Raw genomic sequence first — 26,279 nt, forward strand, 5'->3', positions numbered from 1 at the left:
AAGTAATCGGTTCCTTGCCGTGAAATCGTCAACCTCCAAGTAATCGGTTCCTTGCCGTGAAATCGTCAACTTCCAAGTAATCGGTTCCTTGCCGTGAAATCGTCAACCTCCAAGTAATCGGTTCCTTGCAGTGAAATCGTCAACCTCCAAGTAATCGGTTTCCTGCTGTGAAATCGTCAACCTCCAAGTATTCGGTTCCTTGCCGTGAAATCGTCAACCTCCAAGTAATCGGTTCCTTGCTGTGAAATCGTCAACCTCCAAGTAATCGGTTCCTTGCTGTGAAATCGTCGGGGCGGTCGGGTAGCCTAGTGGTTAAAGCGTTCGCTCGTTACGCCGAAGACCTGGGTTCGATTCCCGACATGGGTACAATGTGTGAAGCCCATTTCGTGTGTCCCCCGCCGTGATATTGCTGGAATTTTGCTCAAAGCGGCGTAAAACTATACTCACTCACTCACTGTGAAATCGTCAACCTCCAAGTAATCGGTTCCTTGCCGTGAAATCGTCAACCTCCAAGTAATCGGTTCCTTGCCGTGAAATCGTCATCCTCCAAGTAATCGGTTTCCTGCTGTGAAATCGTCAACCTCCAAGTAATCGGTTCCTTGCCGTGAAATCGTCAACCTCCAAGTAATCGGTTTCCTGCTGTGAAATCGTCAACCTCCAAGTAATCGGTTCCTTGCCGTGAAATCGTCAACCTCCAAGTAATCGGTTCCTTGCCGTGAAATCGTCAACTTCCAAGTAATCAGTTCCTTGCCGTGAAATCGTCAACCTCCAAGTAATCGGTTCCTTGCAGTGAAATCGTCAACCTCCAAGTAATCGGTTTCCTGCTGTGAAATCGTCAACCTCCAAGTAATCGGTTCCTTGCTGTGAAATCGTCAACCTCCAAGTAATCGGTTCCTTGCTGTGAAATCGTCGGGGCGGTCGGGTAGCCTAGTGGTTAAAGCGTTCGCTCGTCACGCCGAAGACCTGGGTTCGATTCCCGACATGGGTACAATGTGTGAAGCCCATTTCGTGTGTCCCCCGCCGTGATATTGCTGGAATATTGCTAAAAGCGGCGTAAAACTATACTCACTCACTCACTGTGAAATCGTCAACCTCCAAGTAATCGGTTCCTTGCCGTGAAATTGTCAACCTCCAAGTAATCTTACTGAAGAGGAATGTGCAAGGCACTCTTTTTTAAGTAAACATTCTGTATCACAATGTAGTGCTTGGTTACCTGTAGATCAAAGCGAGCTAAATTGAATTGGAACCCAACTTGGCGTGAAGGCAGATGAGAAACGCGCACACAAATACAGACATAGTAACGTCTGCTCTACCCCAGTGAGTAGTGTAATAAAGCAGAGTTTTGCCCTGAACTGTGATAGTTACCGGACGAAGACACTCATTACAGATCGGCGCTAAATTGTACACTTGACCTCTGATCATGAGTTCGCATACAAATTCAATAGCGCTATTAACAGCAGAAAACAAACTAAAAATCTGAAATATTGACCTCTTCTAAATTTGACTAGGGTGATTGTGATAAGTGCTGGTTCTTTAAATACGGCGACTCTCGTTGCCTGACTGTAAAACTATTCTAGTCAGACGTGAGTATCAGCACAGGGCAACAGTCATCACGTCGCCGACGATCAATCAATCTTGGAATGGTGACAGGAACAATCATGAATTGAAAAGTGAATGAGTTACATTAACCGTATTTCCTCTAATAAGTGACAGCAACTAAACAGGCGCCGATCCCCCAATAGCGCCGTATACGAAGCAGAGTACAACACAATGAGCGCCGGATCCCTAATTAGAGACGGGTATTTCAGTTTAAAAATTTCTTTATCCTAAATATAATCTTGAAATACAATTCCATTATATGTCAAGTTACTATTGACTTTAGCTTATCCAACATCGTAGATGGAATATTAAGCGCCGTGTCTGCAATTACTGCCAGTTTTCGGAAGCTTGTTCCAAGAATAAACGGCGCTTTTTAGAGGAAATACGGTGTTTGTAAACACACCGAATATTGTAAACCTATGTCTGTACACAGTAGCGTTAACTTAGTTATTTGCACTATTTGGTGCTTGTTTCAACGGGTGCTACGTGTAACCTCGAGGGTGCTTGTGTTTGGAAAGTTATAGGGCCGTGCTGTAAGTCCGTGCATGTAGGTAAAGGTGAGCGGAATCATAAATGGCGGACAGCGTACTACGCAGCTGCTGTGTTCAGCACGAAACAAAAGGATATCGTCTGTATCATAAACATCCGCATCTGCCATTTCACAGAATCATTTCTTTTCCTTTAATGTGTATATGGACAGCACTCTTGCGGGGGGTTCCAGATATACACGAAGGTAAGATCGATCTGACCGAGGTTAGACTGGGCGACGAAACAGAAGGCTTTACTTCTGTGACTTTGCTTTAGCATGGGTACATGCATATAGTGAAGGGCACTTCGGTGGTGAGGATTAAGGTGGAGATAATTGTTAAAATATTTTGTCCGTCGTTTCCATTTCTTTACACGATACCTTTTAATGCTATCTAGGACAAGGTATAAAGGATAGTCTTAAAGAATTAAAAAATGTTTAAATTATTCCAAATGATCTAGTCTTTGGAAGCGATTCCACACTATCGTACACACTCTTCTTGCAAGACTTCTTGTGGAATGTTTGTTTTCGTGTGGTCTGGATGGCAGGATGAAACCTCCAGGTATTGATTATAGCCTATACTAAGTAGTACGGGTCAGTTCCTATAGGCCGTCAACCATCATTTAGGCATCCCGTTTTCACACTAATTTTCTATTAAATACAATCACGCGACGAAAGTTGGTTAATATCGATTAATAATAGCGCAGGCAAAAACGCGACGATTTCCTCTTCTGAATATCCAGCGAAAACGGCACCTCATATTTTTCATAAAGAACGATCTGTATAACTAGGAGATAAACCTACTGTGTTTTGAAATTTGATGTCGTCCCAATGTAGAGTAGATACCTCTTTATTATAATTTGGAACCTCGAGGCTCTTTATTTTAGTTTTGAACCGAGTGCTTTAGCGCGAGGTTCCAAATTATTATAAAGAGGTATCTACTCTACAGTGGGACTACATCAAATTTCAAAACACAATAGGTTTATCTCCATTCTACCATGACGGCAACAACGCTTTGAAAACGGTGCTCTCTTGCAACATTAACCTGTAGATTCAACATTAACCTGTAGATTTACTGGGAATGATCGAGCCTGCTGGTACAATATGATTACCAATGGAACTGAGTATGACTGAACAGCCGCTTTTTAGCCTGCCGACGAGCCGGACATTTTGACACGAGGTAGGGCCTATCTCAGTATCTGCATGGTGTGAGGGTGAACGGAATGAGACATTCGTGGCCTAGAAATAGTGGGTCGTGTATGATTTTCTTAATTGTGCGTGTTCTCAAATGAATTTCCACAAGTTTGACTTCAATTTACGTCGGGACATTGTTTTCGTGGATTTTCGAATGGACAAGTGTTTTCTGAGTTATAGACTTTCAAATCCTCTTTTGCCAAATCCTTACGATGGTGGTTGACGGAAATGGCAACGAATATCGATCACAAAAAGGTTTGTAAACAACATGTTGTCATGAATAAAGTTTTTCAAACATTTTTTGTAATGTTATATTTTACTTTCATTGTAGGTTGTTACAGTGAGGAAATAGCTTTAATTGTTCCGATTCTGGTCACCATGGAACAGTTCACTAACAGTTTCATAAACATTTCATCTGTATGCAAAAGATATGCCTTCCTTAAATCTTTTAATGTCATCATCGAAGCAGTCAGGGTTGCGGCCTACCCAACGCCCTAAAATCCGATATCAAACTACCGTATTTCCTCCATTTGACGCTATGCTGTCTGTTAATTTCGCGAGAGCCCTTGACTCGGCGCGTATAATAGACCTGGCTGTTATTAGAGACCCAGCTTGTATTAGAAGAAATATAGATACGTTTTACAGCTCATATGGGGTGATGATGATCGGCAGCCATTTTCTATGAATGGATATGTAGGCTATCTATGTATTCATACGCACGTTTTTTGTGTGTGAAAAGGCTATTGTATTTGAAAGGGGTTTCCGTAGCAAAAAGGAAACCTCTTTTTAACCATATCAGAATCAAGCATTCATCAATGTCATGGTAGAATATTAGTTATGATGTCTTTAGTTGACGTATACGGTGTCATATAAGGTAAGAAGAAAAAATATTGGGCGAGGCGTGAGCCGGCAACTAAAGTGCATAACGAATTTATTGTGCAGAAAAGTTTACACTATTTGGTATCTTTATCGCACATGTTAAAATGAAAACTTGACACTTAAACAAAAAACATAGTCGAATAACGAATTTCTGTACCAGACTTTTCATGTGAATTGTGTGAGGTGGGTGTTGGAAAATCCAAAATGGCTGTTACTGACGGTATACGGTCTCATATTAGGTCAGTAACAACCATCTTGGATTTTTACTGACGGTATACGGGTTCATATTTGGTAAGTAGCTCTGTTTGAACAATCTCGCTTTGAGGCATAATAATGGCACATATGCTTTGTTCATTGAGGATATTCATTTATTCCTTATTTTCTATAATTATCATATTCATCATTCCATCTCTCCTCCACAAATGTCATTGTCACCTGTCGGTGCCTCATAGATTGCTACATTCCACAAACAATACAAATAAGACATATTAAATTGAGGTTTTCTACTATTAACTATTTTCCAGCTATTTGGACCCAACATCCCCACACACCATGCACCACGCCCCGATCCTCCCGAGCTCCACTACACGGTTATCTCAGCGGTCACCAGATTACATCACAACAATTGAGTGAGTGAGTGAGTGAGTTGGGTTGAACGCCGCTTTTAACATTATTCAAGTTATATCGCGGCGTGTCAGCTTAATGTGGGAGGAAAGCCCGAAGTGATGCAGGTCTAAGACGTTTACCACTTAGGTGAAACCCACGAGCAGGGGTATGGTGCTAACAAACCTAGAAATATAATCGGGGCGAACCGAATACAATCATAGGTTTTTGGCGTGCCCACGTGACGCAAGTCTGTACAGCGAATCGCGGCGCCTTAGACGACTGGGCCACCCGTGCTCCCCTGACAACAATTACGTTCCAAATGTGTTGAGGTTCCAAATGTGAGAAATACCAGTACTTAATTGACGTTCGTTCGATTCTAGGTACTAGTGATCCACAAGAAGGGACGCTTTCCATATGTCTTTTTAGCCTTTAGTGGGGATATAGAATTTTTAAGTAGGGGGAGGTAACCTAAAATTATTTGGGGTCTATTCGGTAGCCAGATATACTTTCATTGTCAGCTTCCTGTATGATAGAAATACTAGTAGGTATACCGAATCACATTTAAGAACATTTCAAAACCTCTGTGGGGGACGAACCTACAACCTCTACATATGTAGTCTTTCAGGCTACCACCTGTACAAGACGGAGATTGTTGACCTCACAAATGTCAACTTTTGTTTAGTTGTAAATTTTTATATCAATATTGTACCACGTTCGTTCAAGTGCCAGTGAATCTGATTTGCACTTTATCTAAAGCATTTGAGATTTTTAGGGCAATACATAATGATATGAATATTGCTATAAACATGTTCCGAATTTAAACATGTTTAGATTATTGGGATGTACTTTGTGTTGAGATTATGTTTAGGCTGTGAAGCGATAGTTCATTTCATGTGTTGATTATGTTTAGGCTGTGAAGCGATAGTTCATTTCATGTGTTGAGACGTTAAACGTACAGCCATGTACGTAGGTGCAATCTCTGTCAATAGCGACACCTTTTCGATGTGCAAAAATGTCCCATTAAAGTTGAAAACATTGTTGGACATAACCAAATCTAAAGTTTACATAAGAAAACTGTGTGAACATCTTTCAGGGATTTCCTGTAACCAGCGCAATGTACATCTTCCTGTGTTTTCTTTTGGTGAAAAGTTTTGGTTTTAATAATCTTGGGGAGACCATGAAAGTAGGCAGCTTCAAATGTCACAGATAATCACTTTCAGTCTCACTGCATGACGTCATCATCACATTTATCCAATGGCAGCTTTATTTCACTCTTTACACATTTTTCTTCATTTTCACAAGACGGGGCGTAGTATTCTAGATTTTCTAATTTGGAAAGTATTTTGTCCTTGTAGGATTTTATGTTATGGTACCTAGTTTTACAAAGCTACATACTGGCAACACGACAGGCTGGTCACATTTCATGTCGCGTGCAACAGGGTCGAAAACAAAGGGGACAACAGCTAAACTGCTCTTTGTTTATGCGATTGACGAGAGTTATCATGCCAGAATTTACACCAAAAAAACATGTTAGGGGTTGTATTATGTGTTTCCAGTTGTTTAATTACACATCTTAAGAACATCATCAGTTGTCCTTTTGTGTGTTTATGTAAAACAAGAAGTCTACAGTTCACGGGTAGCCTAACGTACACCGGGGACCATATTTCACCGTTCATCAACACAAGCTGCTCTGTCAATAAAATAAAAGTCGGAATGCTTAACTTAAGACATTTTGTCTGTTCAACATACACATACTCAAATTTGGAATAAATAATAAACTATCCAAGTTTGCAAACAGTTTCTTTTCAAACATTTGTGTAGATCTATATGTCATTTGGATCCACTGTTTCAGTGAGTCGTATTTTCAGGCAAAGTCTGTAAATCACACAGACAGGCTTGCGCTAGGCCGGGCCATGCCAGAATAAACGCGTGTAGTGGCATACAAACACGAGAATAGACTGATCACGTGCTATACATATATCAGTGGTGAAATGCCCTGTCATCATTGCACAGCACTGTTGAACATCTACAATAAACTAATATGCGGGTCAACCAATCAAAATGTATTGAAATCAGTTCTAATTGATAATTTCAACCTTGACCTCAGTTGAACCAAAATGGCGCTGTCGAATGGATGTGCATGCAAGATCGGACCGTCTATTTTGAATGCCGATCTGTCTAACCTGGCTTCGGAATGTCAGCGGTTCATGGATTGTGGATCTGACTATATGCATCTGGATGTGATGGACGGACATTTTGTGCCCAATCTGACACTCGGGCATCCAGTGGTGAAATGTCTGAGGCCGAAACTGCCCGGAGTTTTCTTTGAGATGCACATGATGGTTGCAGACCCTGAAAAGGTATTCCGTTTATTTTATAATTGAATTAATCAAGATGAATAACAGTTGTGATCTTATTGTGTAGATAAAGTACTGGCCATTTAATAAGTGGCATGACATTGCCTATCTTCGGCAAAAACTGTTGTATTTTCCATGGCAAATAAGAGTTACCTCCCTTAGACCTCTAGAGAATCTCACCCTCACACGAATGAAAACAGGTGTATAAAGAGTTTATATTCAGTAAGTAACAATTATTAGGTTGATTAAATGTCGTTCTGTGGATGTAACTGAGACTAGATTGCCCATACCCAGTGCCGGAGCCCATGTTGTAGATTGTATTAAAACTTCTGGGCCTTCCAACTAGTCTTGTCATCACTATCTACCACTAAACCTAAACCTAGTCTGAATATTGCACAGACTGACATCAGCACATTTCTCATAAGCATAACTTGTCCAACCAGAGTTCATCCCAAACAAATAAGTACTGTCTATGGACATATGAAAATGAACCATGGATACAGTGATGCTGTATTTCTAATTTCATTTTTATGTGCTCTTTAAAGGGGCACTGATCTAACGCAATTCCCCGGGACTGGTTGTTGCCTTTGTTATTGTTTTTTCCCAGTGAGTACCCGGATGTATAGCAGAAATCTAGACTAGTTCGCGACCTCTGCTGCGCCATTCGTAAGCGCATTGGTCACTTTTATTGTTAGTAATAAAGGCGTATGGTCACATTGATCAACAAAATGAAATAGCATTGGTAATGGTGACGAAGTTTTGATAAGTCACTTGCTTGGTAATTTTGCGATTTTCATTTACACTATTTTGACTTGCAACACAAAGTAAATATTTCACCTGAGCATTGCTTTTTTTATAGTGTGTATATATTTTTACTGTCAAATGTGCAACACATTTATTAAACGTCTAAATATTCAGTTATTTTACAAAGTGACTGAAAAACATTTCCATCTGTAATATTATGATAACAAATTCCACACATTTTGATGTTTAATGTCATCACCAAGAGACTGAAAATGTTACGTTGAAAAGTACATTTCTATGTTGTTTGGCTTCTAATCCTACATAATAATCTGTTGTGATGTTTGTAGGCCCTTTTGATCGTCTTAATCAATCTGGACAGATTTTTTAGTCGTAATGACTGAAATATTTACACATTTTATAAATTGCCTGAGAGAATCACATTTTACAAATTGACGGTAATATATACACGCTTACAAAGGAAAAAGACCTGTGAAAACAACGTCTATCGCGCATTGAAGAATTTCCCAACCAAGACGTAGAGAAACAAGAACGAATCGGTTTAAAAGAAGGAAAACAAAATGCAAATATAATTACAACCTACAAAATTTATGTGTATAAATTTTAGGCAGCTTCCTTGTTCGAGGAATGTAGCCGTGAATATCCACACAAAGGAACAATATCCCACTCATCTGCAGCTGTACAAAGAAACTTATTCGATGTCACGTGTCTCACTAACAATCAAATATTTTAAAAGATATATATCGTTTCGGGATATTATAACCGGTGTTCGTTTCTCAACTGATCACTTGGATTGTTTCAGGTGTTTTACATAGGTGTCACGTCTCAATGGTCGGCTGAGAAAGCCCACGTGACAACTATTTTCATAACGTCCACGGTTCCTGAAAAATCCATTGAGTGATAGATAACAATGATCAATCAATCAACGTATTATCAGTTAACCCTTTGAACAAAGTATGTTCTTTTTACATCGGCACTTCACGCCATTATATGAGTGTATTCCCTTTGTATTAGAAAACCTAGACATGTAAACACTCACTCTTGACATATCCATTGTGCAAGATAACAGTGATTAATCAACCAACATATTTTCTGTTAATCCTTTGATGGCTAGGAACGATCCGTTGATTTACAAAACAAAGTAAATCAACTGATCGTTCATCTCTTGCTGGGCTGACACGTGCATATTACATAACACACATTTCACCTCACTTCAAATCTGGATTTAGATTGAATAATTACCCCAGACACAATAAATGCCAAATGGGAACCTTTGTCAGGTAATGTAAGTGGTGCTACCACTAATTGTACCTGTAATAAATTCATTAACTGAGCATCAAGTGAATGACAACAAATACACAAGTGTAGGGTTAAACGAGAAAACGTGGATGACAACAAGGGAGAAGTAATCGTATTATTGACGCAAGCCGAAATCCGAAAATCCTTTCACTGCATGGATACTTTTTTTAGTATTAAACTATAACCATCTGGGGTATTTCCAAATGACATCTGATGAGCTCCGCTGTTCTTTTTGTCTGTTTGTTTAGGCTGAAGAAATTAATTAACATGCGCCCTTTGTCGAAATCTTTATAGATCACAGTTAACCAATCAGTGTTTATGCAAAAATGCGTAAAACAAATATTGCCTCCAGCCTCCAAGTTTATTTAGCTGTCCTTGCAGACGGTAGCCCAGTCTCTGGTCACGCTCAGTTGCGTTGCGTATCATCCGGGTACTCACGGGGGGGGGGGGAAACAATAACAAAGGCAACAACCAGTCCGGGGAATGGCGTTAGATTAGTGCCCCTTTAAGAATTTGTGAAACATTGTAGGATTTAATTTTCTTGTAAGTTAAAGAGAATGGTACGTTGTGGTGTTGTGTGATGATTGTGCATGTTGTGTTGGGTGCAGGATGCAATGGGGCATCCGACATGATCCAGCATGTGTGTGTGTGTGTGTGTGGTACACGGCCCGGAAGCAGGTCAAGTGTTGACGGACGGAAGGTGATGACACATCACTGCCGTGGGGAGTGAAACTTGATACAAACTGTATAGAACTAATTGCTCAGCTAACTTTTCAGGCCAAAATATAATAAAAAAACCTGAAAATGATTCTAAAAAAATAAAAACTGATGAGATTCCAGCACAAATAATCAACAAAAGTGTCAAACTTTGTATTATGAGTATACTGACAGAAAAAAGTTACTGGGGTACGCAGTGGTGTAAATGTTTTGTTTTTGAAAAAATAAGAAATGTCAATCGTCTGATCAAGTTTTTATCATTACAAATTTAATGGCAAAACCCTTACCTGGTGACAGGAGACGGCAGACACACACTCTTAAAAGGGGGTGGTGTCACCACAATGTCAGTGTCGGGTGTGACTCACCATCTGCGTTGATACAGGCATATTGAAGACACCAGATGATTCAAAACAGCCTGGGAGATGTTGTTCCAATTGTGAACCAAAGATTGGCATTACAAGCTGGTTCTAGTCTATCATAGGTGTTGTTCATCTCCTTCCACTGTGTGCGATGTTGTGTGTTGTGTGTTGCAGTGGGTGGAGCCTATGGCAGATGCTGGGGGAGACATGTACTCCTTCCACTGTGTGCGATGTTGTGTGTTGCAGTGGGTGGAGCCCATGGCAGATGCTGGAGGAGATATGTACTCCTTCCACTGTGTGCGATGTTGTGTGTTGCAGTGGGTGGAGCCCATGGCAGATGCTGGGGGAGATATGTACTCCTTCCACTGTGTGCAATGTTGTGTGTTGTGTTGTGTGTTGAAGTGGGTGGAGCCCATGGCAGATGCTGGAGGAGATATGTACTCCTTCCACTGTGTGCGATGTTGTGTGTTGTGTTGTGTGTTGAAGTGGGTGGAGCCCATGGCAGATGCTGGAGGAGATATGTACTCCTTCCACTGTGTGCGATGTTGTGTGTTGCAGTGGGTGGAGCCCATGGCAGATGCTGGAGGAGATATGTACTCCTTCCACTGTGTGCGATGTTGTGTGTTGCAGTGGGTGGAGCCCATGGCAGATGCTGGAGGAGATATGTACTCCTTCCACTGTGTGCGATGTTGTGTGTTGTGTGTTGCAGTGGGTGGAGCCCATGGCAGATGCTGGAGGAGACATGTACTCCTTCCACTGTGTGCGATGTTGTGTGTTGTGTGTTGCAGTGGTGGAGCCCATTGCAGATGCTGGGGGAGACATGTACGTCTTCCACTGTGTGCGATGTTGTGTGTTGTGTGTTGCAGTGGGTGGAGCCCATGGCAGATGCTGGGGGAGACATGTACTCCTTCCACTGTGTGCGATGTTGTGTGTTGTGTGTTGCAGTGGGTGGAGCCCATTGCAGATGCTGGGGGAGACATGTACTCCTTCCACTTGGAAGCAGCCGAGGATCCAGGACGATGTATCAGGAAGATTAAGGAGGCTGGAATGAAGGTTTTATATATTTTTATTTTTATTTTCATAGTTGTATTTGAAATTTTTTCATGCATAAGTTGATTGAACTTGATTTATATATTACATCCTAGATATAAAGGGAGCATGGTATTATCGGCATATCGGTTGAGGTTCACTCTTTCCAATATACATATCACAATATCATGTTTTAATACTCGGTATATCAGGTGATTTCAAACAGTGATTTTTACCACACATTTAATACTGTCAACTTGCCAATGACATGGAACCTGCAATCATGCATATTTATGGAATGAGTGAATGTTATGTTGTACCAGCATCTTGTTTTGTTCCATTTAGGAACTTCAGTTCATACACTGGTGTTTGCTTCTGAATTCAAAATTTAGAATTGTACAATATATCAATATATGAATCACAATACAGTCTGCATCCTAACATTTGTAATAAACTTTGAACATCCGATAGCAATCCCTACTGGATGTAATCACTTTAACATGTTTTCTTGAGATCAGTTACTCAGATTAATATGATTTGGAGTAAGATCCCGACAGTCCCCCACAGTGAGATGATGATATGGCATGACTGAAAAAGGAGTGAATTCTTCTCACAGAAACCACAATGTATAGACAGGGAGCTAGGGAGTAGCATTATAGGTTATTAGTTTGTATTATTTTATGACAGCAACCTGTAAATATTTGACAATCCAGTGATTGGTATTATGAGCAACCATCAATTCCATTGTACAGGTGTTAACTGTTTGTTGTACAGGTGTTAACTCTGTGTGTTGTACAGGTGCTTGCTGTGTGTTGTACTGGTGTTAACTGTGTGTGTTGTACAGGTGTTAACTGTGTGTGTTGTACAGGTGTTAACTGTGTGTGTTGTACAGGTGTTAACTGTGTTTGTTGTACAGGTGTTAACTGTGTGTTGTACAGGTGTTAACTGTGTGTGTTGTACAGGTGCTTGTTGTGTGTAATACAGGTGTTAACTCTGTGTGTTGTACAGGTGCTTGTTGTGTGTTGTACAGGTGTTAACTGTGTGTGTTGTACCGGTGCTTGTTGTGTGTTGTACAGGTGTCAACTATGTGTTGTACAGGTGTTAACTGTGTGTGTTGTACAGGTGCTTCTTGTGTGTTATACAGGTGTTAACTGTGTGTGTTGTACAGGTGCTTGTTGTGTGTTGTACATGTGCTTGTTGTGTGTTGTACAGGTGCTTGCTGTGTGTTGTACAGGTGTTAACTGTGTGTGTTGTACAGGTGTTAACTGTGTGTGTTGTACAGGTGCTTGTTGTGTGTTGTACAGGTGTTTACTGTGTGTGTTGTACAGGTGTTAACTGTGTGTGTTGTACAGGTGTTAACTGTGTGTGTTGTACAGGTGCTTGTTGTGTGTTGTACAGGTGTTTACTGTGTGTGTTGTACAGGTGTTAACTGTGTGTGTTGTACAGGTGTTAACTGTGTGTGTTGTACAGGTGCTTGTTGTGTGTTGTACAGGTGTTAACTGTGTGTGTTGTACATGTGCTTGCTGTGTGTTGTACTGGTGTTAAGTGTGTGTGTTGTACAGGTGCTTGTTGTGTGTTGTACATGTGCTTGTTGTGTGTTGTACAGGTGCTTGCTGTATGTTGTACAGGTGTTAACTGTGTGTGCTGTACAGGTGTTAACTGTGTGTGTTGTACAGGTGCTTGCTGTGTGTTGTACAGGTGTTAACTGTGTGTGTTGTACAGGTGTTAACTGTGTGTGTTGTACAGGTGCTTGTTGTGTGTTGTACAGGTGTTAACTGTGTGTGTTGTACAGGTGTTAACTGTGTTTGTTGTACACGTGCTTGTGTGTTGTACAGGTGCTTGTTGTGTGTTGTACAGGTGTTAACTGTGTGTGTTGTACATGTGCTTGCTGTGTGTTGTACTGGTGTTAACTGTGTGTGTTGTACTGGTGTTAACTGTGTGTATTGTACAGGTGTTAACTGTGTGTTGTACTGGTGTTAACTGTGTTTTGTACTGGTGTAAACTGTTTGTGTTGTACTGGTGTTAACTGTGTGTTGTACGGGTGTAAACTGTGTGTTGTACAGGTGTTAACTGTGTGTTGTACAGGTGTTAACTGTGTGTTGTACAGGTGTTAATTGTGTGTTGTACAGGTGTTAACTATGTGTTGTACGGGTGTTAACTGTGTGTTGTACAGGTGTTAACTGTGTGTTGTACGGGTGTTAACTGTGTGTGTCGTACAGGTGTTAACTGTGTGTTGTACAGGTGTTACCTGTGTGTTGTACAGGTGTTACCTGTGTGTTGTACAGGTGTTAACTGTGTGTGTCGTACAGGTGTTAACTGTGTGTTGTACAGGTGTTACCTGTGTGTTGTACAGGTGTTACCTGTGTGTTGTACAGGTGTTAACTGTGTGTGTTGTACAGGTGTTACCTGTGTGTTGTACGGGTGTTAACTGTGTGTTGTACAGGTGTTAACTGTGTGTTGTACGGGTGTTAACTGTGTGTGTTGTACAGGTGTTACCTGTGTGTTGTACAGGTGTTACCTGTGTGTTGTACAGGTGTTACCTGTGTGTTGTACAGGTGTTAACTGTGTGTGTTGTACAGGTGTTACCTGTGTGTTGTACAGGTGTTACCTGTGTGTTGTACAGGTGTTACCTGTGTGTTGTACAGGTGTTAACTGTGTGTGTTGTACAGGTGTTACCTGTGTGTTGTACAGGTGTTTACTGTGTGTTGTACAGGTGTTAACTGTGTCATTAATTCGCCTGTGTGTTGTACAGGTGGGCCTGGCTGTCAATCCTCCGACCAGTGTACAGGGTGTGCTGCCGTATATGGACATGGTGGACCTCGTCCTCATCATGACTGTCAACCCAGGCTTTGGGGGACAGAAGTTTATGGGGGAATGTTTATCAAAGGTCAGCACTGACTATTTATTTGCCTTGAGTATTTGTGTATAATGTTAAGAGTTGATTGTGACAGCTCTGCATGTACATTGTAGGTTTCTGATAGATGAACAATCAGTTTAAAATTCTGTTTTTGTTTTCTAAGCAGCTGGACTCCATGCCTGGTTTACAGTCACATCAGATGTTACCTCGTGTGTACAAACTTGTTAGTCATCTGCTACCTGAATATGAAACTGACAGTTATTGAATCACATTGTAACAAATATGTCTCACATAGGCTTGTATTCATTCTGATGAGATGACTTTCCCCTTGGTAAATTTGGGTAGCCTGTAGACTTGCTCAAGTCCTTAAGGCAATAATTAGTAGTCTAAATCATAATTCTAGATTATGTAAATAATATGAACAACTTGTCCCTATAGGAGACTGGAGTTCTTCAAAACTTGCCTATTAGGAGGATAGAATAACTACCGGTACACATCCATGGACTTTTCTTTCAGTACAGCCTTGGAGCAAGGCTAGGTATCCTGGTGCTCGTCTGGACAGACCTGGATTGGATGTCATGTGTGGATGCAATGTGTGAATCAAATCTTTTGTGTTCACTGCCATGATATGCCTGGAATTTTGCTGAGTGGCATAAAACACTGCTCACTCAATTCCAGCTTGTAACTCATGACAGATTCACCGTGAAGAGCTGCACAGTTGTGGCACTCCTATCTATGGGTCGTAGCTAATTCCAATGTTTGTCTTGACCAGGTGCAGTTTCTGCGTGACAAGTACCGGAGTATGGACATCGAGGTGGATGGCGGAGTCGGTCCCAGCACCATCCAGCAGTGTGCTGAGGTCAGTGTCAGACTCACTTAGAATTCTGTTGTCATGGTAATGATGGACTTTGATGGATGTGTTAGCTTGAATATGGCTACAGAGAATATTGCTTCTGTTGGCCATGTGGCTAAAACTAGCGCAGCACCAGTCATGTTGGATATTTCACTCATGAGATAACTCCTATATTCCCCATAGGAATTGCTATGTTTTGTTGTTTAATCCCACGCTCAGCAATAATCCATCTCTATTATGTCGGTATGGAAATAATCAAATCTGGACCAGAGAATTGATTGACATTATGAGCATCGATCTATGTAATTGGGATATGATGACATGCATCAACCAAGTCAGCAAGTCTGACCACCCTATCCCATCACCTCTTACGACAAAGATAGTCACCTTTTAGTGCAAGCATGGGTTGCTGAAGACTCATTCTACCCCGCACCTTCATGGAACTGGAATTGTTATGACAATTAATTGGTAACCTTGGAGGTCAAGGTCACTCACTGCGAACATGGCTTAAAAATCCTTTTCCTGTGTTGTGTTGTGTTGAATATTTAGATCCTGTTTCCTTTGCTGTGTTGTGTTGTGTGGTGTTGAATATTTAGATCTTGTTTCCGTTGCTGTGTTGCTGTGTTGTGTGATGTTGTGTTGAATATTTAGAATGTGTTTCCTTTGCTGTGTTGTGTTGTGTTGAATATTTAGATCGTGTTTCCTTTGTTGTGTTGTGTTGTGTTGAATATTTAGATCGTGTTTCCTTTGTTGTGTTGTGTGGTGTTGTGTTGAATATTTAGAATGTGTTTCCTTTGCTGTGTTGTGTGGTGTTGTGTTGAATATTTACATCGTGTTTCCTTTGCTGTGTTGTGTGGTGTTGTGTTGAATATTTAGATCGTGTTTCCTTTGCTGTGTTGTGTTGTGTTGTGTTGAATATTTAGATCGTGTTTCCTTTGTTGTGTTGTGTGGTGTTGTGTTGAATATTTAGATCGTGTTTCCTTTGCTGTGTTGTGTTGTGTTGTGTTGAATATTTAGATCGTGTTTCCTTTGTTGTGTTGTGTGGTGTTGTGTTGAATATTTAGAATGTGTTTCCTTTGTTGTGTTGTGTGGTGTTGTGTTGAATATTTAGAATGTGTTTCCTTTGTTGTGTTGTGTGGTGTTGTGTTGAATATTTAGAATGTGTTTTCTTTGTTGTGTTGTGTGGTGTTGTATTGAATATTTAGATCGTGTTTCCTTTGTTGTGTTGTGTGGTGTTGTGTTGAATATTTAGAATGTGTTTCCTTTGCTGTGTTGTATGGGGTTGTGTTGAATATTTACATCGTGTTTCCTTTGCTGTGTTGTGTGGTGTTGTGTTGAATATTTAGATCGTGTTTCCTTTGCTGTGTTGTGTGGTGTTGTGTTGAATATTTAGATCGTGTTTCCTTTGTTGTGTTGTGTGGTGTTGTGTTGAATATTTAGAATGTGTTTCCTTTGTTGTGTTGTGTGGTGTTGTGTTGAATATTTAGATCGTGTTTCCTTTGTTGTGTTGTGTGGTGTTGTGTTGAATATTTACATCTTGTTTCCTTTGTTGTGTTGTGTGGTGTTGTGTTGAATATTTAGATCGTGTTTCCTTTGCTGTGTTGTTTGGTGTTGTGTTGAATATTTAGATCGTGTTTCCTTTGTTGTGTTGTGTGGTGTTGTGTTGAATATTTAGAATGTGTTTCCTTTGCTGTGTTGTATGGGGTTGTGTTGAATATTTACATCGTGTTTCCTTTGCTGTGTTGTGTGGTGTTGTGTTGAATATTTAGATCGTGTTTCCTTTGTTGTGTTGTGTGGTGTTGTGTTGAATATTTAGATCATGTTTCCTTTGTTGTGTTGTGTGGTGTTGTGTTGAATATTTAGATCGTGTTTCCTTTGTTGTGTTGTGTGGTGTTGTGTTGAATATTTAGATCATGTTTCCTTTGCTGTGTTGTTTGGTGTTGTGTTGAATATTTAGATCGTGTTTCCTTTGTTGTGTTGTATGGTGTTGTGTTGAATATTTACATCGTGTTTCCTTTGTTGTGTTGTGTTGAATATTTAGATCGTGTTTCCTTTGCTGTGTTGTGTGGTGTTGTGGTGAATATTTACATCGTGTTTCCTTTGTTGTGTTGTGTGGTGTTGTGTTGAATATTTAGATCGTGTTTCCTTTGCTTTGTTGTGTGGTGTTGTGTTGAATATTTAGAATGTGTTTCCTTTGCTGTGTTGTATGGGGTTGTGTTGAATATTTACATCGTGTTTCCTTTGCTGTGTTGTGTGGTGTTGTGTTGAATATTTAGATCGTGTTTCCTTTGCTGTGTTGTGTGGTGTTGTGTTGAATATTTAGATCGTGTTTCCTTTGTTGTGTTGTATGGTGTTGTGTTGAATATTTAGATCGTGTTTCCTTTGTTGTGTTGTGTTGTGTTGTGTTGAATATTTAGATCGTGTTTCCTTTGTTGTGTTGTGTGGTGTTGTGTTGAATATTTAGAATGTGTTTCCTTTGTTGTGTTGTGTGGTGTTGTGTTGAATATTTAGATCGTGTTTCCTTTGTTGTGTTGTGTGGTGTTGTGTTGAATATTTACATCGTGTTTCCTTTGTTGTGTTGTGTGGTGTTGTGTTGAATATTTAGATCATGTTTCCTTTGCTGTGTTGTGTGGTGTTGTGTTGAATATTTAGATCGTGTTTCCTTTGTTGTGTTGTATGGTGTTGTGTTGAATATTTACATCGTGTTTCCTTTGTTGTGTTGTGTTGAATATTTAGATCGTGTTTCCTTTGCTGTGTTGTGTGGTGTTGTGGTGAATATTTACATCGTGTTTCCTTTGTTGTGTTGTGTGGTGTTGTGTTGAATATTTAGATCGTGTTTCCTTTGCTTTGTTGTGTGGTGTTGTGTTGAATATTTAGAATGTGTTTCCTTTGCTGTGTGTACTATTAATCATGTCAATAATGTGAGCAGGAAATTAATGTGAAAAATGCCACTGTTAGTTACTTGCGTTAATGAAACAAAACATTTTTATTATGCATTTCCACATCCAAATTCGCTTGACTCTTGACTCTGGAAACACTTGTAATAAAAACAGAACATCATTCACTCATGAATGTTTACTCAATCAGTTCAAGAATGACAGTTTACAGTAGCCCATCACAATACAGGCACTTAAGCGGGGGACACTTCTACTTACTGTCAGATGTCAACAAGTGTGATCTCGTCACGCTTACTGGAACTTGTAAGACAGTCCAGACTAGTGCCACCCACATGTGACAGTTTCTGTCAAAAGCTGACATGATCCAGCAAGCATGCATCACCTTCATCACACTGAGTCTCAAGCTCACTGTTTTGCTCGTCTCACTGTTTTGCTCGTCTCACTCGTTTTCACTCGCGAATTGTTCACGCATGACAGACTTTTAGTCACTGTTCATGGCCAGCTGATACAAGTCGTCTCACTACAAAGTTGAACTACATCCATGTGCAGCAAACACATCAAAGTTTGCAAGTTGTTTTATGTCATGCAATATTGTTTCACACATTTTGTGTAAGTCTGCTGTCAACATACCCATTCAGCTGCCACTCGTCTGCGAGGTAGTACTGCGCATCATACCAGTCAGTGACACCTCCATAGATGACTTGTGGGGGAGCATGGCACCAAAAGCATTGCCACCTGGCAACATTGTAACGTCATATTTCTTTCTCCTCTCTTTGGGAGTTACAATGTCTCAACGTGATTTGGACCCTAATTTACGAATGTCCAGTTTGAAACAAGAATGCACTTCATGCTCATCTGTTAAAGTTAAGTCTGTTCTAGTTCAGATGGAACTGTCTCCCCTTCACTTGTAACAAAGTCTTCTGACTTCTGCTTGAAATCAGATGGTACCTTCCTGGCAGCTTCCGTTGCTTTGCACTTCACAAAGTCCTGCCTTGACCAGCCCCTGTCTAAAGGATTGGGTCACCATTTTCTGACAAACAGGAGCGATTTTCATGTAACAATGATCAATTACAGTTTCAATGTTTCTGTCCATTGGCCACCAGCTGCCCTAGTTTGTGTCAAGTATTTGTGAACGAGTTTGTCTAACTCTCCAAGCAGTAAGGATCAACCGGGGATCTGATGTTGCAGTTCGTCAACTTGTGAGATTTGTCAGTAGTCTTCCTCAGTGTATGTGCTTTGTTCATAATCCATACAGCGCTTTCATCCGGGCTAATGTCAGTTTACTTGAGACCCATAAAGATCCTGGTTAGAATAGGCCTCCAGCAACCGATGCTTGCCATAATAGGCGACAATGCTTGTCGTAAGAGGCGACTAATGTGATCGAGTGGTCAGATTAGCGGACTAGGTTGATGCATGTCATCGTATCCCAATTGCGTAGATTGATGCTTATAATGTCAATCGCTGTATTGTCTGACCCAGACTTGATTATTTACAGACCGCCTTCGTACAGCTGAAATTTATCTGAGCGCGACGTTAAACAACAAACTGTTTACTAGACTCTGAAGCAGCACTTGTGTGGCCATGTTCAATAGATGCTTGATCTTTTCAGCATGTTTCTTGTGAATAATAGTTGTCGTTTTTTTATTTTTGCTGCCATGGCAACTGGTGACATGGTCAGGTGATTTTAAGGCTTCACTGACCTTGGCGTTATCAGGGGTTGAGATCGTAGTCGGGTGAGGCAGGCCACTTGGCACTTCAGGACATGCCTGAATGTACAGGGATTGTATGTGAAGTAAATGAGTTGATCCTGTTTTGACTGATAAAATCCTACTGACATATTTGTGTGTTATTATTTACTTAAACAGACATGTGCCACTTTGTACATGTTGCCATGTAGTGTGTTGTTTCAAGGAAAACATCAGCTTGTGAGATGAAGGAAGTGGACATCCCAGTAGAAATCAGTGGTGTGTTTTGGATGTTTCTTTGGGTCTCGCAATGATTAAGTGACACAATTTTGTGTTAGTACTGGTGCTATCATTTTTTTCAATCCAAATTTATTCCAGGATTTACATTAGTGTTAAAATAACTACCCTGTGTTGTGTTGAATGTTAAACAAGTTTCCGGTGTTGTGTTGAATGTTTAACAAGTTTCCTGTGTTGTGTTGAATGTTTAACAATTTTTCTTGCGGTGTGGAATGTTTAACAAGTTTCTTGTGTGGTGTGGAATGTTTAACAAGCTTCCTGTGTTACGTTGCAGGCAGGGGCAAATGTCATCGTGTCAGGAAGTGCAGTGATTAACAGTGACAATCCAAGGGAGACAATCAGCTACATGCGACACATAGTGGATGAAGCACTACAGAAAGCATCATTAGAGCGATGAAGTCTAGCACTACCTGTTAGGTGCTTCCATGTCAGGGCAGGGTTTAAGTCACATGTTAACACAACACAGGCTTGTTGTTTTGAGGGAATCTTTGACGTCTCATATGAGATCAATTTCATATTTCACTTTCAGTCACACAGCATTATGTTTCTTGTCTTGATTGTAGCTTGTTTCCCTTCTCCTTTTGACATTGCAGATACACTGGTTTAATCAGTTTACAGCCAAAGAAATGATCAAACAGAAGGTGTTACTATAACAAGTGGGGCATGTAATTTGTTGTTGATATAGTCACATCCTGTTGGTGAGTTTAGATGAAGGAAATCATGTTGTCAATGTGAAGCTCAATGGTGTTATGCTGTTACTAACACTTAATTCCTACCTCAACAATGTCAGTCTCATGACCTTAGTCTATTATTTGTTTCTCTGCTTTTCCTGATAATCAAATTACTAACACATTTTCAGTCTAACACTCAAAGTACATGTATGTTTTAGTGGTACATGTATATTAAAGTATAGTGCTTTTTATGCCATGAACTTGTAACTTGATATTTGGTGATCATATTGGGTGCACTACAGAACTATTATAATTTGCTCAATTCCTGAAACTACTCAGATAAAGTCGGGTTGCATTAGTCACTGCCCTAGAGTTGACCTTAGTGTATTGAGTGACTGGGGGGACCCAGTGAGGTGCCACAATTTGCTTACAGAGTTGTGTCCCTTACCATGCCAGGATCTGCATCACAACTTGGCCTTGATTAGGATTCTTGATCTGTTGGATCCAGTGCTCTTGGGTTCCACTCCACTTCTGTATAGCAGAAGGGCCAGTAGCCGTAGGACTTCTATATAGCAGGAGAACCTGTAGACATGGCACTTCTGTATAGCAGGAGGGGAGGACTTCTGTATAGCAGGAAGTTGTAGGGTATAGCATTTCCATAGCCTCAGCACTTCCATAGCCTTGTTGAACAGGGGACCAGGGTCCACTTACATAAAGCGATCTTAGCGCTAAGATGACTGTAACTCCCATACCTTCACATAGGCTTACAATAGTCGTAGCCCTAAGATCACCTTGTTGAACAGAGAACCAAGTGTTCCATGCTGCTGGTAGGTTCTCACAATGCCATAGAAAAATCATATTTGAAATTATTATTTGATCTGATATTTGGTACTTTTCACTTTTGTTTTCTCTTCACTAGAGGCATGTATGATGCAAAGACTCTTGAGTGTTGAAGGTTTGTCCTGGGTTGAAATGATCATGAAATCCATCGGTATGCAACAAACATTGACACTGTGGTCTTCAGTAGCCATTCGGTCCCTGGGACCCATTCCTCATAGCGATCTTAGCACAACAATGATCGTAAGCCTGTGTTAAAGTATGGGACTTATGATCACCTTAACGCTAAGATTGCTTTGAGGAACAGGGCCCAGTACCTGTATTGCTCCTCCTGTAACTCAACTGAAACTTGACAGCTTTGATGTTGATGTGAATACACAGATGTTGAAAAAATTACGTGTCGTCTCTCATTGATTCGATTTGAAGAAAAATATTATGCTGTAAGAAAGTGAAAGTTATTGCATGTGATCATTCTTATTACCAAACTACAGCTTAAGATTTTCATTAATGAGACAGTGCCTCTGGACTTTTTACTATTCATGATTTGTCATGTATTTTAAAATTTAGATTGATATCATGAACCAGTGGTGTGTATGTTGATTCTTACCAGGTCAGGATATTGATAAGTTCCGAGGGAAGGTTTTGTATTGGTCACTACTTGAAAACACTCAATTATTTTCCTGTCTATGGAGGTTCTGAATTTAATTGTATCCTCTTAGCAATGATGGTGCTCGTGGCATGGCTGATGATCTTTAAATACTGTGGAGCTGAACCAATAGGAGCATACCAGAAACCGTTCTTTGAGGTTTTCTGCTGTTTTCTATTGTGGTCATATACAGGGAATCAATAAAACACTTTACTGCAGCTTTTGTTTTACTTTTGTACATCTGTTAGATAATCTGGAGGTGATATTTCTTGTCCGCTGTGTTGTGGAAATCATCTCCAAAGGAACTCATGTGTGTCATAAGAAATATCCTGGAGACTGGGATCACAGTGGATGAGAACTAGGAAGACTGATTTTCTTCAATTTCCCTTGGAAAAATAGTTACACAAATCATGGACTCAACAACAAATAACTACATGTTTGATTAATAACATGGAAATAACAGAGGTTTTCTCTTTGTATTTATGTTTCAAGACTACCTTCATCGTTAGGTACCCTACATCACCTTCCGTCGAACTTCACACAGTAGATGTCAGTCCACCTCTGTAATACTGGAGTCGGTAGATGTCAGTCCACCTCTGTAATACTGGAGTTGGTAGATGTCAGTCCACCTCTGTAATACTAGAGTCGGTAGATGTCAGTCCACCTCTGTAATACTGGAGTTGGTACATGTAGATGTCAGTCCACCTCTGTAATACTGGAGTCGGTAGATGTCAGTCCACCTCTGTAATACTGGAGTCGGTAGATGTCAGTCAACCTCTGTAATACTGGAGTCGGTAGATGTCAGTCCACCTCCGTAATACTGGAGCCAGTAGATGTCAGTCCACCTCTGTAATACTGGAGTCGGTAGATCTCAGTCCACCTCTGTAATACTGGAGTCGGTAGATGTCAGTCCACCTCTGTAATACTGGAGTTGGTACATGTAGATGTCAGTCCACCTCTGTAATACTTGAGTCGGTAGATGTCAGTCCACCTCTGTAATACTGGAGTCGGTAGATGTCAGTCCACCTCTGTAATACTGGAGTTGGTACATGTAGATGTCAGTCCACCTCTGTAATACTGGAGTCGGTAGATGTCAGTCCACCTCTGTAATACTAGAGTCGGTAGATGTCAGTCCACCTCTGTAATACTGGAGTTGGTACATGTAGATGTCAGTCCACCTCTGTAATACTGGAGTCAGTAGATGTCAGTCCACCTCTGTTATACTGGAGTCGGTAGATGTCAGTCCACCTCTGTAATACTGGAGTCGGTAGATGTCAGTCCACCTCTGTAATACTGGAGTCAGTAGATGTCAGTCCACCTCTGTAATACTAGAGTCAGTAGATGTCAGTCCACCTCTGTAATACTGGAGTCGGTAGATGTCAGTCCACCTCTGTAATACTGGAGTTGGTACATGTAGATGTCAGTCCACCTCTGTAATACTGGAGTCGGTAGATGTCAGTCCACCTCTGTAATACTAGAGTCGGTAGATGTCAGTCCACCTCTGTAATACTGGAGTTGGTACATGTAGATGTCAGTCCACCTCTGTAATACTGGAGTCAGTAGATGTCAGTCCACCTCTGTTATACTGGAGTCGGTAGATGTCAGTCCACCTCTGTAATACTGGAGTCGGTAGATGTCAGTCCACCTCTGTAATACTGGAGTCAGTAGATGTCAGTCCACCTCTGTAATACTAGAGTCAGTAGATGTCAGTCCACCTCTGTAATACTGGAGTCGGTAGATGTCAGTCCACCTCTGTAATACTGGAGTCAGTAGATGTCAGTCCACCTCTGTAATACTGGAGTCGGTAGATGTCTGTCCTCTTAAATAACATGATAAATGCATTGTTGGTTACATCTTAGAGACAGGCTGTTGTCAATAGTTATTGTGAACGTTTGGCAAACAACCTAAGATTGGAGTGACTTCTAAATGTAGAGCAATATTTTGGTCAAGGTTCTGTTGAAATGTTATGCAGTTCAAAAAGCAATAGATATAGGCCAGTTTATGAAAAGGGTAGTGCTAATGAATGCTGAAAATGCCCACCGACTGCCCTCGCTGGTTGTTTGGCCAAGGTATTCCAGACCTGTGTTCTCAAGTATGTGTTCAATTTCTGCAGAGATGATATTTTAACAAGCTTACAATCTGGATTCATGATAGGTGACAACAGTATTGTTTTATTACTCACACACCTGTATGGTTTTATTCCTAACACACCTGAGGCGTGTTCATGAGAGCGAGGCAATATGACTCCTTTTTGAACGGAAGGCGCGTACTCGCTCTCGCGGCACCGTGTCCTGAATGGCTTCGCCGGGGATTATACCAGCCCTGTCCATGGTTTTATTGCTAACACCTGCATGGTTTTATTTCTATCCCCTGCATGGTTTTATTGCTAACACCTGCCTGATTTTATTGCTAACACCAGCATGTTTCTTTTGCTAATACCTGCATGTTTTTATTGCTAATGTTGATATGGCGGCAAAAAAGTTAGACCTGTCCTGCATGATATCGGCAAGGCGTCTCTTCTAACATAAGAATAACATAACGGGATATTGTAAGAATTGGAATCGTGGGGTATCAAAGGGAATCTGTTAATGTGTTCTAGCTTGATGCATGTCATCGATCCTAATTGCTGGATTGTCTGGTCCAGGCTCGATTATTTACAGACCGCCCTCATGTAGCAGGAATATTGCTGAGTGCGGCGTTAAACAACAAAGCGACCAACTAATGTGTTTCAGCGGCTAACTTGAAAACAACCAGAGTATTTATTCAGGGTAATAGATCTGGGTTAAACTCTGTAATGGCAGGTGTCCGTTTTAGGACCATTTCTTGCAATATTCGTCGTTTTGCTGCTATTCTATATATATTATCGTAGAAGACCCAACTATCACTGTAAATATACTTTATAATACTATTTCTTGACGGGCTGATATATGACAGGTTACGTTTAATCCACAAAAAGGGAAACTATTCTGTACTCGCAGAATACATTTCCTAGCGAAAAGCCGAGTCTTCTATTGACATGACTTGATATAACTAAAGTTGATAAACATAAACACCTAGCATTAATCATGCAAGAAATGGCTCTTGGAAATCCCCAGTTAAACTCAATAAGGACGACTTGCGGAGCAACATGAGGTACAAGTCTCGATAAGGTGTATGCTGGGACAAGTTCCTGACGCTAGTTCAAAGACGACAGAATTTAAGATTAACTCTTTTCTATAAAATGATCAATGGCTTTACACCTGAACTTCTTTCTCACCTTATACTTTGAAGCGTCTCTTCTAACACAGCTCTAGAATAAGAGACAGTCACAATTTACAGACTCTTGAGATGTAGATCGCGGTAATCGTCTCGCTAAATAGTGAGTGAGTATGGTTTTACGCCGCTTGTAGCAGTATCACGGCAGGGAGCACCATTAATGGGCTTCACACATTGTACCCATGTAAGGAATCGAACCGGACCTTGGGCCTGACCAGGGATCGTTTTAACCACTAGGCTGACCCACCACACCGTCTCGATCAATGGTTTTCCTGATTATCGAATTATAGGTACGGCTTTGTTGTATTGGTAGATATATTGACGCTTCTAACTCTCTTCCTGTCTGAGCGGGGCTCACTGGAGGCGGAAGTGATGAGGCTGACACAGTCCCTGAGAAGAGCAACGCCTGGGTCCAGGTATAACACTGTCAGCGTGTATGTCGACAGAAGGTTTGTCTGGCGGACATGAGGAACAACAAACAGTACATTATATAGAAGTACAAAATGGTTTATTGTATGAAAACACTATGGTGACAAATTCTATCCACAAACATAATATTGCAAGCACTGCATAGACTCTGGTCGATGTTTCCGATATTACATGAACCGATCAGGCCACTGATTACATTGACTGAAACATTTCAGCGCAGCTCATTGTCACAGGTAGCCGGCAACACAGGCCTGATTGGCCGGGATACACGTGGATGCCAGCTGTCAATCGATACAACCAGGTAACATTAATTACAGACTTCTTTTTGTAGTGATGAGTACACTTTCTTGAAAGGCAGAAAGGAGATGAAAATAGGCTTATATTACTGTGCTTATGGGGTTGTCCTGTTAATGTGCATGTGTTTCTTACACAGTGTCCTTGGCTTGTCTGGAATGCGTGGTCTGGTTTACATGATCTGATCTATAAAATTAAGAGACGTCCAGAAGAACTCGCCTTTCTCGACTT

At 40.8% G+C, this 26,279-nt stretch overlaps 1 protein-coding gene across 1 annotated transcript; it reads left to right on the forward strand.

Annotated features, from left to right (window-relative positions):
* The first annotated feature begins 6,921 nt into the window (after nt 1–6,921).
* On the forward strand, nt 6,922–22,286 carry LOC139465498 (ribulose-phosphate 3-epimerase-like). The gene is made up of 5 exons (XM_071247222.1): nt 6,922–7,164; nt 11,244–11,351; nt 14,080–14,214; nt 14,957–15,043; nt 20,191–22,286. The coding sequence occupies exons 1-5, from the start codon at nt 6,922–6,924 to the stop codon at nt 20,311–20,313; spliced, it is 696 nt and encodes a 231-aa protein (XP_071103323.1). The 3' UTR covers nt 20,314–22,286.
* The last annotated feature ends 3,993 nt before the right edge of the window (nt 22,287–26,279 follow it).

Source organism: Haliotis cracherodii, unplaced genomic scaffold (assembly GCF_022045235.1).
Source record: "Haliotis cracherodii isolate W230 unplaced genomic scaffold, xgHalCrac1.p SCAF_18, whole genome shotgun sequence".
NCBI classification, from domain to species: domain Eukaryota; kingdom Metazoa; phylum Mollusca; class Gastropoda; order Lepetellida; family Haliotidae; genus Haliotis; species Haliotis cracherodii.